The following is a 15,576-nucleotide window of genomic DNA, read 5'->3' as shown; positions in this document are numbered from 1 at the left end:
TGTTTTTATTCAGGCATACATGTATACTACTTTTATTAATAGCGAGAATAAGCGTGTGTTTCAGTCATAATAATTGTGTTTAACTGTATGAAGCTTATTAGACATTATGAAAAAGATGATATGTAAAAGCAAATTTTGCCAACGCGCTTGATACTTTTTAAATTACCTTTGTTTTCTTAAAAAAAATAGACAGGTAGATAAATAGATTCAACAAGAATTAATTTCCAGATGAGTCCTATTCATGATGGTATGGATGACACTGGCTCTCTTATAAAGTGTAGTTTTGAGACTGACTGCATCAGTAAGAGTTAACGATATGCAGTTGAATGAAAGGAAGCGATTAGCATTTAAAGTATTTCTTATATTTTGAAAGGAAAAAGGGAAATGTTTGAAAAGTAAAGAAGGAAAATATGAAGAACAAAACACAAAAATTCACAAACCCGATAAATGCTGATCGGATGTATAAAAAAAAGTATTTAAAAAACAGATATGTGGTGCAAAAATAACTACAGAAAACAACAAAGACACCTTTAATGTTTATTCTTAAGCATTTTGAAAAAAAACTTTTTTTCACACACACCCACCAATTGCGTAACATTCAAAAAGTGCAAATCAAACGCCGCACATGTAAACTCACTTTTCTGTACATTTTCCCATTTCTTGTTAAAGTTAAAATTAGCCAATCACATGACAGCAAGTCAAAACATGTAATCGTTTTATCATGTAGACACAGGTCAAGACTACCTTCTGAAGTTCAAGTCAAGCGTCAGAATACCCTCTAGCAGATCGTTACGTGGAGAAACAAGTGTGCTGATCCACACTGGTGTTCACTGTTCACAGACACAAACTACACCTTTCTTGGCTGCTGTTTCAAAAGCACATTGTGCGCAGTCGGTCCTGCGTGCAGCACAACATTGTTCAATATTTAGTATTTACTGTTATTTGCTGTTAGCTATTAATGCGATGGTGTTGTGTTTATTATGCCGCTCTCTTCTTTTTTGCTTGTTTTCTCTTTTTTCCTTTTTTTTCTCTCAACGGTTAATTGAGGAGATTTATATATTTTTAAGTGTCCTTTCTCACTGTCCCTCTTCCCCTCTGGTTTTCTTTTCCTTCATTCTTCTTTCTCCCTTTCCTATCCCCCAGCCATGTCTGTCCCATCTGTGAGAACTGAAAAAAAAAGCATCAAAATAGGAAACAAAGGTGATTTAAGGCAGGCTAATTTCAGAAACTGCATATATGCTGGGAATTTCCCACACAACCATCCCTGATATTTACAGAGAATGGTCCAAAAAAAGAGAAAATGTCCAGTGAGCAGGAGTAAAACTGCCTCGTCGATGTCAGAGGTCAAAGGAGAACCAAGAGCAATTTGCATGATGCTGTCACATTAATATGAACAAAACAAAGTATCAGTAAGATGTACCTATTTAAGTGTCTGTTGACTGCAATAAAGTCTCAGTGACAACCAAGGCTTTAAATGAAAATGAAAAAGTCTACAGCCTCCCCATGTGGTCATTTTATGAAATGGCACCAGACAAGCAGGAAACACTGCACTTACTCTATAAGTGTATTTACCAAACCCATGCTAGTTTTTCAAGCTGACTTGGTTATATTGAGCTATTTTTCAGAACATGTATGTAAAAAGAAGCCAGTTATGTTAAAATGTTATTCTTTCGGATGTGCAGAATGCATAGACTGTACCAACTAGCAATAAAATAAACAAAGGCATCACATGTAATCCACCGGGCATGGGCTCTTTTTCCAGGAAGCAGCTCAAAGACTGTTCAACATTTTCCAAACACCAGGAAAATGTTCCAAGTTTTGCAAACTCATACGCTGATTTGGATCAGATTAAAACAAACTAAAAGACTCCAAGACTTCTGCAGTGATCAGTGACTACCAGTCAAAGTTCATGTTACATTTTATCATTCAAATGTTAATGAAACCAGTGTTACTGTAAATACAGCAAATTAGGCATAGGTTAGAAACAGAGGAGATCTGTCACATAATTGATACACACATTTGTGCTGTGTATGGGGCACACAGATGAGACAACAGTGAGTTCTGGGTGTTTTAACATGTTGTATAGTTTCTACAAGTACAAACAACTTGTGTATGGTGCACATCATTAAAAAGTGTATTCTAATTATCTGAACTAAAGTAATAAAAAGTGCATTTAACTTTAAGTAGAGTAGTTTTACTTCAGTATGCTACATTATTGCCTCTTTTCAGCTTAATTGTTAACACTGTTGTTGAAACCGTGCTGTAGTAAATGATGTCTTTATATCTATGTGTCTCTATCACCCTAACATGGACCTTATATAGAACTTTTATATTCTAGCTAAGCACCCAAAGTACCGTATACAACATGCCCCATTTACCCATTCTTGGGTAGCATCCATACAGTTTAGAATAACCAGGGATTGAACCACTAACCTTGAAACTAGTCGTTAACCGGCGCTACCTCCTGAGCTACAGCCACCCGACATCACAAGAGAAACTGAGCTGATAATGTTAACTTGAAAATGACAAACCTTAAGCAACCGTTACTTTTTCTGAAATGTGGGTTGTAGAGAGATGATCAGAACCGAGTTATAAAAACAAGAAAAAGTGCATATGTCTACATTAGCATAATGTTAGCCTTGCATTTGAATTCGCATTTTTCTTCTTTTCAATACTGTTATTGGATGTACTAGTTTTCCAATATACCATGGTTTACACTTCATTAATTCAAAACAAACCTGACATAATTGTTCATGGCAATACACCCCATTCATTTATTGCTGTAGGATAAATCAGCTATTATCCTTCTTAAGTAGGTAAATAAGTACTTTGAACATGATTGAAACGCAGGCAGAATTTCCCACTTCTTGATTTCTGGGGGGTCAAGTCTACAGATTTTACAGCATGCAAACATTAGTAACATTAAAACCACTTACGGGGGGTAAGAAAACCATTAATCTTCTCATTTCGTTGCAGTTTTCTGCTGAGAAACCTTAGGTTCTGGGTCATGTGTGTGATACTTTGACACATTACCTTGGTGTCTGTCCACGCACAGAAGGACAATGCATCTGCTTATCAAATACACCAAACTTTAACTGAGATAATCTCTTGTTACAGAAATTTTGTCTGGCAATATCTTCAGTGGCATGTCGTTTAAAGTACCTATGCATGGAAACAGCTTGTCAGTGCAAGAGTGTGTGAAACTCTGTAAGTGTGAGCCAGTATCAGGATCAAAGAATGACAGCTTTCCTCTGTTCCAGTCCAGATGAACTCTGATCCTCTGCAGCTTCTTTTTTACTCGGAGAGCAGACGGTGGGGCTCCCAGTATGCGTGTGCTGTATTTACCATTATAGAACTCGATTTGCCAGAATCCTGATTTTACCCGCTCCCTTTTCTGAATGGATTCGGCTGCCACTCCAACAAACCAGGCTGTGTTGTCTCCCACTTCAACATCCCAGCTGTGGGTCCCTGAGTTAAAGCCCTCCCAGCCATGGACAGAACGATGATAATCAGTCCTCTCTGGGTTTTCGGGAAGCTTCTGTCGCTCTCCGTGACTTACACTTGTCAAATCTTCAGAGAGGATAAATTCTGGGTTGGCAGTGTTTGGATCCAGAATCACAGGAAAGTAGGAGACCATTTTCTTCATTTTGTTCCAGATGTTGAAGGTCAGGTTGCCCAGGTGTTTAGCCACATCTATCAGAGCTCCTGTGGCCAGCTCTGGATCATCCAGTAGGGGCTGCTGTTGGACTAACTTCACTGCATCGTTGTAGTTCTGCAGGAATGAGACGTCTTCGGCTTTCAGCTCCTCCTCCGTGGCTCTAATCGTTTCTGAAAGAGCTGCTATCTCTCTGATCAGACTTTCAATCTTCTCCTGTATTGTCTTAAACTTCTGCTCCTCTTCCTCCCTCAGTGCAGTGATCCTGGCCTCCTCTTCCTCTTGTAGAAACTGGTGCATCCTCTTAAAATGCTCTTTAATCTGTCTCTCTGTGTGGCGAGCCTGGACCTTAATGTGTTCTGCTGTTTTATCACACTTTTCTTTAATTTGTTCAAATACTTTCAGTTTCTCATGTAAAGGCTTCAAGGATTTCTGGAGCCCCTTTTTTTGCTCCTGTGCAAATTCTTGGATGGGTCTAAACCTGTGGTTGGTATGCATTTTTGAGTCTCTGCAGATAAGACACACCAGCAGCTGATGGTCCAGACAAAAGAGTTTGAATTTTTCTGAGTGCAGGCAACAGAGAGCCTCTGACTCCACAGAAACCCTCTGATCTCTCTCCATTTGAAATGCCTTACACGCCTTTGCTAATGCCAGGTTTCGAGGTGGGTCACTCCTCGATGATTTCCTTTTACAAAGTGGGCACTCATGTACTGTTTTATCACCCCACCATGTCTGCAGACAGCTTTTACAGAAGCTGTGGCTACAGGAGAGGACAACAGGATCTTTAAAAATATCCAAGCAGACAGTACAGGAGAGGTCCTCCTCAGACTGGAAAGCCATTATCTCACTGAAGCTGAAAACACGGCAGGCAGAAAGCACAATGCGACAGCAGTCATTCGTGGCTAATCTCACTCCTCCAGAAAGTTCCCGGAAGATCCCAGTCTCTTGTTTTTCCTTCTTAGAATCACAGATGGGATAGCAATTTAAAGTTGCAGTACTCACAGTATTTGCTGCTGTTGCTTTCCCCCCTCAGGAAGTCGTGTGTCTGATCTGAATGAGATAATCGTTCTCTCCCTCTCAGGGCGTGTCTCTTTCTCCCTACTGGATGAGCAACAACCGTTTCCAGGTATTTCTTAGGTGACGTTTTTCCAGGGAATGTGTGTCAGACATTAAGCCACTATGTCAGGGCACAGCACCTTAAATATAGTTTCTGTATTAGACAAGACCAACAAAAGAAGCTCCTCCCATTTTTGGTAACAACTAAAATAGAAGTAGGTTAGGCACTTATTTCTGCTGCATTCAGGTAAGGTATGAAATGTAGCACCAACTTATAGTTTTATGCAATTCCAGGGACATTTGAAGAGAAAGACAAAGTATTTTTAAATGATAATAGGAGAATTCTGCAAACATGCTGTAGAAGTATAACTGCCAAAAAAAGAAGAGAAAATGAGCTGAGGCCTGTGCTTTGAAGCAGGATTCCTTGTTAGTCTTAACCCTGGCTTTTCTGTACTATGATGGTGGTTCACTTCTTACCATTGTAGAACACCACTGTAACTTGTGCTGTTGCTCTGGACCAGATTAGGTTTCACATTAGAGGTCAGCAGATATGAAATCACTGCGTATTTACCAATCAATTCTCCAGAAAATAGTGTCACCCTTCCTGAAGTTCCTTCAGACTTTTGTGGGGAGGGTAAGAGGGTTTAAAGTTTTTGCATTTCCCTGATAGGCATCAGTAATGAAGATAGATTCTTAAATCAAGGAATAAATTTGCATCTATTTTTTTTTGTTGGCAGCAAACAATTTTACAACAGTTTTATTTTTCTGTAAACATTAGTCTAATAGGCTATATGATCCTAAAACAGGACACATATGCTGTATTTCCTGGCCTCATATCAAATTTGCAAACAGATTAAGCCTATGTTTGAATTCAGTTACATATTTACTGTCAAACCTTAAACTGCAATGAGTCTGCAGCTGAGAGAATAAAACATGCTAGTTTAAGACTAGCTCCTCTTCTAGCGCTCTGCTTCACTGGGTTTATGATTCGTGGAGTACTACCAGACTCCATGCTGTGTATTTTACTTGTACCAGTTATGAAGGATAAAGCTGCAAAAGTGAGCTGTCTGGATAATTATAGGCCGATTGCACTAGCCAGTATTTTATCTAATGTGCTAGAAAGAATCTTGTTTGACAGAGATAGTGTGTTCATCTCTTCCCTGGATAATCAGTTTGTCTCCAAAAGCACTGCACTGGGATGTGCATATATGCACTCAAAGAATAGGGCAAAAAATTAATCTGTCCTCATGTGTTTCATTGATGCCTCCAAAGCTTTTGATCGAGCGAACCACAGAAAACTTCTTGATAAATTGAAGCAACGGGGAGTTCCTCGATACATTGTGAGGATTCTGTCTTGCTGGTACACTCATTAGAAGATGCAGGTTAAATGGGGAATTTGGTGTTAGCAATGGTGTCAGACAGGGTGGGATTTTATCTCCAATTTTATTTAATTTATATGTTGATGATTTGTCCATACAGCTGAGAATGATGAATGATGATGATGACATATACAGACAATGTTGTAAGCTCTATGTGCAGGCAAATATTATTGCACGCAAATTCAGCTTTTGTTCACTTCCAGTTAAAGTGGCTTTGTTTAAAGCATATTGCACACTGCTATATACTTCCCCCTTGTGGTCATCCTACAAACAATGTAGCATGCAGAACCCGCATGCAGCAACTTCACACCTGATCAGATTTGCACACTGTTAGACCTCTGCTTTACCACCACATATTTCAAATACAACGAGGGTTTCTACAGACAAAAAACATGGCTGTGCCATGGGCTCCCCTGTGTCACCTGTTGTAGCCAACCTTTACATGGAAGAAGTGGAAAGAAAGGCTCTTAGCTCTTTTAAAGGGGGAGCACCCAGCCACTGGTACAGATATGTAGACAACACCTGGGTCAAAATCAAAACACAAGAAGTGGAATCCTTCACTGCGCACATTAACGCCGTGGATAAAAACATCAAGTTCACCAGGAAAGACACAAAGGACAACTGTTTGCCTTTCCTGGACTGCGCTGTGCACATTGAAGAGAATGGCAACCTCAACATCGAAGTTTACCGGAAGCCCACACACACGGACCAGTACCTCCGCTTTGACTCCCATCACCCTCTGGAACACAAACTTGGAGTAATTAGGACCCTACACCACCGGGCAGAACATGTTCCCTCTAAGCCTGAAGGTAAAAAGAAGGAACACACACATGTAAAGGAAGCACTCAAAACGTGCGGCTATCCTAATTGGGCGTTTATAAAGTCAGCAAAGATGCACAGAAAAGAAGATCAGACACCAGCGAGGGAGGATAAGAAAGACAGACGCAACAACATTGTCATCCCTCATGTAGCCGGTGTATCAGGCTACATAAAACTCAGGAGAGTTTTCTCCAAGCACGACATCCCAGTGCATTTCAAACCCAGCAACACACTCAGACAGAAACGGGTTCATCCCAAACACAAAACTCCTAAACACAAACTTAACAATATAGTGTATGCTGTACAGTGCAGCGAGGAATGCCCAGACCTCTACATTGGAGAGACCAAACAGCCACTTCACAAGCGCATGGCACAACATAGAAGAGCCACCTCCACAGGACAAGACTCGGCTGTCCATCTACATCAAAAAGACAAAGGTCACTCTTTTGAGGATGCCAATGTTCACATTTTGGACAGAGAGGACAGATGGTTTGAAAGAGGAGTGAAAGAAGCCATTTATGTCCATTGTGAGCGACCATCTTTGAACAGAGGCGGGGGTTTACGACACCAACTGTCTGCCATCTCTAATCCAGTTTTGGGATCCCTTCCCAAACGCCTTAACACTCACTCACATCCTGGGCCATCTGACCTCAGGAAATCACATGATAGGGTGGGGATAGGTTTCACAATGAACTCACCCGAAATTGTGACCCACACCTGTTTTCACACCTTGGCTCATGTGATTAGGTAGAGGATCATCAGGGGGTCCTTTTGTCCCTCTTTTGGGGGTAGCCCCACGGGGTTTAAATCTGGGACTCTCCGCCATTTGACCTTAGAACTGAAGAAGCTTCTCGGATGAGAGGTGAAACGTCTTCAAGCAACTTAAAGAAGTCCAGACGCTTTTCTTTCCAAGCTCCTTAGACTACGATGACCTGGATGACTGAGAACCTTCACAGACACGCAGAACCTGCATGTTGCATATAATGATGCAATGAGAATCCTTCGTAGGATACCTAGAGGCGGTAGTGCCAGTCAGATGTTTGTAGCTGTGGGTGTTTGGATTTTTAAAGCACGTTTAAGAAATCTGATGTTCACTTTTAGGGAACAACTGGATGGCTCTAGTAACAGTATAATTTTAGCACTCACAGATCCGGCGGTGAGTGGTTCCAGTTACTCATCTAGTCTGAGGAAGCACTGGCTGAAGTGTTTGTGTATTTATTGATTTCTTCTAAGTAATTGTGTATTTTATGTATATTATGGTTTTATATTTTTACAAATATTTAATATTTTTTTATTAAGGTTTATATGTTGTGTTTTGTCTTGTTTCTTTTTCTTTCTTTTTTTTGGACTATGGACATAAAGTCTGTCAATAAAAATTGAATTGGAAAAACTAGAAATTGAAACTGTCAGCAGCAGTGGTGTGACAGAAGAGGGTGCTAGAGACAGGATTAGATGATCTGCTGTGAGGATCCCTAAAAAGAGCAGTCCAAAGAAGAAGAAGTAATCTCTTCGCCCGAATTTTACTTCACCTTCTTGGATTTTCTGTTTGGATATTTTATCACTGGAATGCACAGATTCTTCAAAAGTTGAATAAAAGATAAGCGTATGAATGGAAAACTATTGGTTGATAAAAAAAAATGAAAAAATAAAACACAATGAAGCTCCTTAAAACAGGTACAGATATTTATTTACAGTTAAACTTGCTACCATTGCTTTAGCGAAGAAGCTTGTGTTGCTTATAATGATATAACATGAGATATAAGAAATGTTCCTGCCACAACCACAAGTCTGGTTTGTCTTCAGACTGCTATTCATGACAATATTTATGTAAGTGTGTAACATCAGCCCCACCACATACACACACTTGTCAAGACATACAGTATGCATGAGAGATTATAAGAAACACACACCATAGAATAAATACATAAATGGAAATTACAGAACACAGAACCATAGAGGGTGCAAACTCATAAGCTAATGCTACATACTTAGTGCATAGCATTGGCTGAGTGGTGTTGTGGTGGAGCCTGACATACACCCCACCACAACACCACGCTGACCTGGATAAGTGGAAGAAAATGGATGGATGGACAATTGTAAAGCTACTTGAACCACAAAGTGTTTAAAACATCAGCAGACTAATACATGATCAGTATATTTAGTATTAGCCAACACTGATTTTTGTGGTGAAATGAGACGCCATCCCTTTATTGTATCAAATGAATATTGAGCCACTGTAAAACTAACACAAACAAATATTGAAAACATTTTATAATGAAAAATCCTTTGATTTTACAACAAAAACAAAACAAAAGCATTTGCTATAGCCCAACTTTTTGTTTTAAAAATTGCCAATGCTACCAGACATGCACGTTGCAATTTAGCTGCTATCTAAAATGCCAGTGGACCAGAAGGCATACATACCAAAATCCAAATAAGCTAGTCGCTTACATTAACCTACATTAGATACAACATTACTGAAAGAAATATATTTACATGATGTGAATTTTATTGTGAAATGTCCATTATAGTAATTGACATCATATTCAACTCAGACTTTTTTTCTTTCCCAGCCTAACATACCATACAAAATGATCTGACCTATTCAAACTCAGTACAAAATCTTAAGCATGTGTCGTTTAAGTAACATTAGCATGCTTTCAATATTAGCTTCATCAGAAGTCAAGAACAAAGAAAAGATCTTTGAACAAATAAAATGACCTATAGTATTTGATAATCCCATCATTTTCATTGATTAAGCAGTTTTACTGTTGTAGAAACCTTCAGCGGAAGTATTTTTAGCTGGTGTTCTTTCTTATTGATGAAGTATGGAAACAGCTTCTCCGTGAAAGTGTGTATGAAGGTGTGTATGTGTGTGTCAGTATCGAGATCAGAGAATGACAGCTTTCCTTCGTCCCAGTTCAGATGAACTCTGATCCGCTGGAACTCCTTCAGTGGGTGAATAAAGGTGTGTTGTGATGGGGAGCATGCTGCATATTTATCTTCAATTAGCCCCATTATCCGCCAAAGTCCAGATTTTATTTCACTTTTTCTTTGTACAGACTCTGCTGCTACACCCAAGACCCAGCCTGTAGAGTCTCTAACCTCAACATCCCAGCTGTGGGTGCCTGAGTCAAAGCCCTCAGAGCCCAGGACAATGCAATAGCAGCCAAACCTCTCCGGATTGTCAGGAAGCTGATGCCCCTCTACAGATCTTACGGCAGTCAGATCTTCTGATAGGATGAGCTCTGGATGAGCTGTGTTTGGATCCAGAATCACAGGAAAGTAGGAGACTATCGCCTTCATCTCATTCCAGATGTTGTAGGTTAGGTTGCCCAGGTGTTTGGCCATATCTATCAGAGCTCCTGTGGCCAGCTCTGGATCATCCAACAGAGGGCACTGCTGGATTAATTCCACTGCAGCTTTGTAGTTCTGCAGGAACGAGACATCTTCAGCTCTCAGCTCCTCTTCCGTGGCTCTGATTATTTCTGAAAGAGCGGCTATCTCTCTGCTCAGACCTTCAATCTTCCCCTTCATCATTTGATTCTTCTGCTCCTCTTCCTCTTTTAAAGCAGTGATTCTGGCCTCCTCTTCATCTTGTAGAAACTGATGCAACTTCTTAAACTCCTCCTTAATTTGTTTCTCTGCCTGCTGGGCCTGGACCCTAATGTGTTCTGCTGCTTCATCAAACTTTTCTTTAACTTCTTCAAACACTTTCAGTTTCTCCTGTAAAGGTTTCAAGGATTCCTTGAGATCCTTTCTGTGATCTTCTGCAGCTTCATTAACGGGTCTGAAGCTGTGGCCGAGATGTATTTTTGAATCTCGACAGACGAGGCACGCTGGCTGCTGATGATTCAAACAGAAGACTCTCAGTTTCTCATGGTGCAGACTGCAAACAGTTTCAGAGAATGCAGAAGCATTTTGATCTTTCTTTTGTAAGAAGGCCTCACACAGGTTCTTTAAGGCTGAACTAACCGGTGGCTCACCCAGCAAAGGTCTTTCCTTACAAACCGGACACTCTTTTATGGGTTTGTCTCTCCACCAGGTCTCCACACAGGTTTTACAGAAGCTGTGGCTGCATGCCAGGACGACAGGAATATCAAAGATGTCGTGGCAGACAGGACAGGACAGGTCCTTCTCTGGATTATAAGCCATTCTCTCGTTCTCAGTTGAAAGTAAAAAGCTACAGCGCAGAGCATGAAAGGAGGAAGTTCAACTTCACTTTCTCTTTGCTTGTTTTTCTTCAGTCAAAGGCAGGTTGAAATGCAGGATTACGATGCTGTGTTACGTTTACTTCTGCTGTGAAGAATTATTTCCCCTTTCCTCTCAGTTGGAGCCTCTCTTCCAGTGAACAATAGCTGAGAGAAATACATTTCCTGTGTTTTTTGGTCCTGCGGTTAGAGGTGGAGCTTCGCCCACCCATCAGTGGGTTTCACTTAAAGGAGCCTGTCACACTGCTTGGAGACTGCCACATAATGTAAGCAAATATGTCATGGTAGAGTAATAGGATGAGCTCTGTCTTGCAAATTCAAACCTGATTCCTTTACCTTGTCATTACCATGTTTTGTCTTGTTTTTCCATGGCAATCCTTTTAAAGGCTACCAAAGTACAATGACTCCTTCTGCTATTATGAATACATAACTGTTTTTGTTTTTTTGTTTTTTGTTTTTTAATGAAAGCTTTTAATGAACAATGTTAAATAGAGGTGGAACAAACTGTGGCTCATGAAAGAGGCCAAGATGTAGGAAATTAAGGTAAAAGTGCAAGAAAAGCAAATGTCAAAGTCAAGTAAAGAAAAAAACAAAGGAGTCCAGCAGGAATTATAAATATCTCAGTGTGAACTTACACAGAGCAGTAAAAATACAAATATACAAATCCATTTGATTAAATTTACTTATCAAATTCAGGATTGTGGGAAAAGAGGCAGGGTATGCTCTGGCTTGGTTGTAATCACAGGGCCAACACAAAGAGGCAGATAATCACTCACAGTCACATTCACATGGCTAATTTAGAATGAATTTCTTAGGGAGGAAGGAAGTAAGCCAGAGTACCCAATAAAAATCCATGCAGCCAGAGGGAGAACCACACATGATTGGTGCAAACCACCGACAAGTCTCCAAACGAAATGACCCAAGAACACATTTGAACCTGCCCTCTAACTGACGTATTACAGCAAAAAAAGATTTGGTAAGTGCTCCTTTAGGTTAGTAGGAAAAAACCTGGACAAGTTTAAGGAGAGGAGATTATTTGGGTTGCAGTTAATACTTTGTTGGCGTTAGTGCACCTTGGTCATCATTGAGCAGGTGTCTGAAACAGGAAATGAGTGCTGGTCTTTCTGTCATGGTCCATGGTCCATTTTGATATAGTTTCTTTTTGCGTCTTGTTTTGAGTTTACCACCACTGCTGGGTGGAAAAATGCATTTAACCCATTCACACAGTGAGGCAGTGGGCAGCCACCAATGCAGCGCCTGGGGAGCAGTGTGTAGGGACGGTACGTTGCTCATGGGTGCCTCAGGGTAGGCGTTCAGTGGATTCGAACCCCTGACCTTCTCCCAGTTTTTACCAAAACATCATCAGGATTGAGGTTGCTTGCTTTGTTGCAGCTGTTATCAGCTGCAATCTCTTCTGATCGGGTGTCTAAATAGGAGCACAAAAGCAAACCAGTCCGACAACATTTTTTTGTGCTCGGTTAAACCACAACTTGGAAACAATAAGTGGCGCCAGGGCGGGAACACTGACAGTTAATATCCACCTTGATGTGTGTGGACTCATACCCAGGCCTGTGAACAACTGTTCATTCTTTATTTTGTTTATTAGTTTTCCACCATTAGCTGAGTCTGAGCCTCTCCAGATCTCCTTCTCCCCGCCACACACTCCAGCGTTTCGAAGGATTCCCCAAGTCAGCTGATGCATTCTGCAGAGCGTGTCCTCAGTCTGCTCCACTTGGACATGCCCAAAACATCTAGGAGGCGTGCAGGCTAGTCGAGTACCCAAAACCAACTCTGCTCAGAGGCAGTCCTGAAAGGATGAGCATCTCACCCTATCACAACAAGACACCTGCCTCATTTTTTTCTGTTCTTACATACCTAACTTTTTTTTTTTTACTTAGAGGTTTTCTAACTTGTCCTTGTGTACTTAAAGTATTACGTTTATACCAAAAGAAAAACTGAATGCAGCCTTTGTCAGAATAGATTTATAAATGGAACGAACCAAAGTGAAAGAAACACTACAGTAACAAAGTTAAAAATCAAAATAGTTATATAAATTGAATGAGGAAACACATATTAGGCATAGTTTAATAAATGTAGTTAAAAAGACACAACAAGCACAGTAAATGTCAGGTGCAAGTATCAGTCACAGTACAGATGATTCTCTAGACTGTTGTTGAGCTGACGCATCAACTACTTCTTGTATGTGTAGCTTTGCATGATTCAGTTAAAAATAATCCATATTTATTTTGTGCTAAGCCTCGGTGCTGCTCTGTTCATCCCCTGTCTGAATCAACTTATTTCAACTTCTCTTCTGATTGGCTGTACCTTGCAAATGGAAGGTTTGAGCATATTAGGAGTATCATCTCTGATTAATGTCATGTTGATGAAAGGGTAGAAAGTGTTTAGGTCGTAAACATTCTTTGTACATGACCTGAAGTCTTTATTTAAAACCATATATGACGGCTTAGATCCTTTAATTCTAATGATTAAAACTCCCTACAGCTGATGGTTAAACTGAAGAAGCTGCTTCTATAAGGAGCATATCTGGCAGGAAAAGGCATCACTGGAGACTCACAACTGCTGCATGGAGTCAGTGTCACACCCACTGTGTTTTGACTTCTAGTAAACCCTTTAATTTCCTTTTACATTTGTTGGCTGGTACGTGGGTTAGGAAAAAGTGTATATGAGTCACTGATAGAGTATTAAAGGTGCAGTATTGATGTAAAGCTGCAGGTATAGACTCAGCTCAACGGAGACGGGGCTTTGGAAAGCAGTGCTGTAAAGACGGAGACTGAACCTGTTAGAACAGGTTTCCTGTCTTCGTTCCTCACACTAATGTGAGGGATCTCAGTGGGGAGGATTTTGAGAAGAGCTTACTGATTTGTTAAAATACGTCAGCAGCAGCAAAAAAAAAACAACTCCAAAATGTTTAATGTTGTTTAAAAAGGTCCTCAAATAAGAAAAACAAATGCAATAGAAAAATTAAAATCAAAAGATACATTTCGACTAAAAATAAAAATAAACACAGAAAAAAATCATCTGATTTAATCAAACACTAATTTAAAAACAGGTTAAAATGTATTCATGTATTTTGGAGTCTGAACAAGATTTTCTTTTACTTATTTCAGGTTAATCTTTCATACTTGATTTCATTAATTATTTTATGTATTTATGTCCATCCTTTTAGTTTCTCCATAAAGGTGAATACACCTGTTGTATAAACTCTATCAAACATTTATATTGTCCCGTGGGGAAAAAACATGGGTTATTTGCAGAAAATATGAACTTTGTAGTGTTTCATGAAGGCCTCAGCCGATTGGGAAAGCTGCCCAGAGTGGGTTTATTCAGCCTCACCTCTGGTGCAGGTGCCCACCTCTCAATTTTAAATACATGTAGACATTGAGGGTTCTCAGGAGGGGCCGTGCTGAGGCCAGCTGCTATCTGATAGAGGGTCATTGGTACCATGCCCCTTGTATGGGGTCTTCATAACCCCATTCTCTGTGCGCCATTTGGGGCAGGGTGCGGGAGAAGGAGCTGGCCGTCTGGTTGGGGTCTGGGCTGTTGGGCCTTCCTGCTGCTGCAGGACTGGGGGCAGTCTGCTTGTGTCCACCCCAGAGTAAATGGAACCATTTCCTGGGTCTGGGGGTGGATTGCTCTTCTGGGGGTCCCTGGACCTTGGGGTACAGAGTATTTTTGGGGAGTATGGTTCAAGGTTCAAGGTTCTTTATTTGTCACATGCATAGTTATACAAGTATAACACACAGTGAAATGTAGCCTGACACGCTCCTCAACATGTGTAGAGGAAAAACATTTATATATATATATATATATATATATATATATATATATATATATATATATATATATACATTGGGTGAATGTGCAGCAGTAGCAGCAAGCAGGTGAATTCTGCACATTAATGTGAATAGACATCTGACTATTTTACAGGACAGACAATATAAACATATTTAAAATTAAAGGAATTGAAATGTACATTGTGCCTTGGTTTAGTGTCTGGAAGAGTCCTGACTCAGTCAATTATAGATGATGTGAGAGGGCGGGTGTGTGTGTTTAGGGCACGGATGGCTTGGGGATAGAAGCTCCTCTTGAGTCTCTCTGTCCTTGCCCGGAAGATGCGGAACCTTCTACCAGATTGCAGAAGTTGGAACAGTTTGTTGCCAGGATGGGACGGGTCCTTCAGTATCTGCGCTGCTCTAGTCCGGCATCTCCTGGTGTAGGTGTCCTGAAGCGGGGGGAGAGCAATCCTGCAGCAGCGTTCTGCTGTATGGATCACTCTCTGGAGAGCTTTTTGGTCCTTCACACAGCTGTTCCCAAACCACGATGTCATGTTCTGTGTGAGGATGCTCTCCACAGCGCCTGTATAGAAAATCCTGAGGATCTTTGGAGAGACCCTGAACTTCTTCAGTTGTCGTAGGTGATACAGGCGCTGCCTAGC

The 15,576-nt window shown here is 40.5% G+C and overlaps 3 protein-coding genes across 3 annotated transcripts; 1 reads left to right on the top strand and 2 right to left on the bottom strand.

The window, feature by feature from the left end:
* Positions 1–531: 531 nt before the first annotated feature.
* Positions 532–4,824, bottom strand: LOC146670239 (E3 ubiquitin-protein ligase TRIM39-like). The gene has a single exon (XM_085407078.1). It carries the CDS (start codon positions 4,493–4,495, stop codon positions 3,092–3,094), a length of 1,404 nt encoding a protein of 467 aa, XP_085263204.1. The 5' UTR covers positions 4,496–4,824; the 3' UTR covers positions 532–3,091.
* Positions 4,825–6,493: 1,669 nt separating this feature from the next.
* On the top strand, positions 6,494–7,660 carry LOC146670238 (uncharacterized). Its single transcript, XM_085407825.1, has 2 exons — positions 6,494–6,591; positions 6,694–7,660. Exons 1-2 carry the CDS (start codon positions 6,494–6,496, stop codon positions 7,658–7,660), a joined length of 1,065 nt encoding a protein of 354 aa, XP_085263951.1.
* A 1,259-nt stretch (positions 7,661–8,919) lies between these two features.
* On the bottom strand, positions 8,920–11,376 carry LOC146670237 (nuclear factor 7, ovary-like). The gene has a single exon (XM_085407985.1). It carries the CDS (start codon positions 11,062–11,064, stop codon positions 9,658–9,660), a length of 1,407 nt encoding a protein of 468 aa, XP_085264111.1. The 5' UTR covers positions 11,065–11,376; the 3' UTR covers positions 8,920–9,657.
* Positions 11,377–15,576: the final 4,200 nt, after the last annotated feature.

The sequence above is a fragment of the Rhamphochromis longiceps genome, linkage group LG5 (genome assembly GCF_057381845.1).
Source record: "Rhamphochromis longiceps isolate RC_006_pf linkage group LG5, R_longiceps_female_GT1.1, whole genome shotgun sequence".
Lineage (NCBI taxonomy): Eukaryota > Metazoa > Chordata > Actinopteri > Cichliformes > Cichlidae > Rhamphochromis > Rhamphochromis longiceps.
Note: the sequence above shows the minus strand (reverse complement) of the source record. Positions and strands in the feature narration are given on the sequence as shown.

What these genes read in the sequence shown, in the direction of transcription:
- LOC146670238 (XM_085407825.1), top strand. Translation starts at nt 6,494, where the DNA reads ATGGGCTCCCCTGTGTCACCTGTTGTAGCCAACCTTTACATGGAAGAA. An exon ending in GGGGGAGCACCCAGCCACTG is followed by an intron (nt 6,592 to 6,693) that starts GTACAGATATGT and finishes CAAGTTCACCAG; the next exon opens with GAAAGACACAAAGGACAACT.
- LOC146670237 (XM_085407985.1), bottom strand. Translation starts at nt 11,064, where the DNA reads ATGGCTTATAATCCAGAGAAGGACCTGTCCTGTCCTGTCTGCCACGAC.
- LOC146670239 (XM_085407078.1), bottom strand. Translation starts at nt 4,495, where the DNA reads ATGGCTTTCCAGTCTGAGGAGGACCTCTCCTGTACTGTCTGCTTGGAT.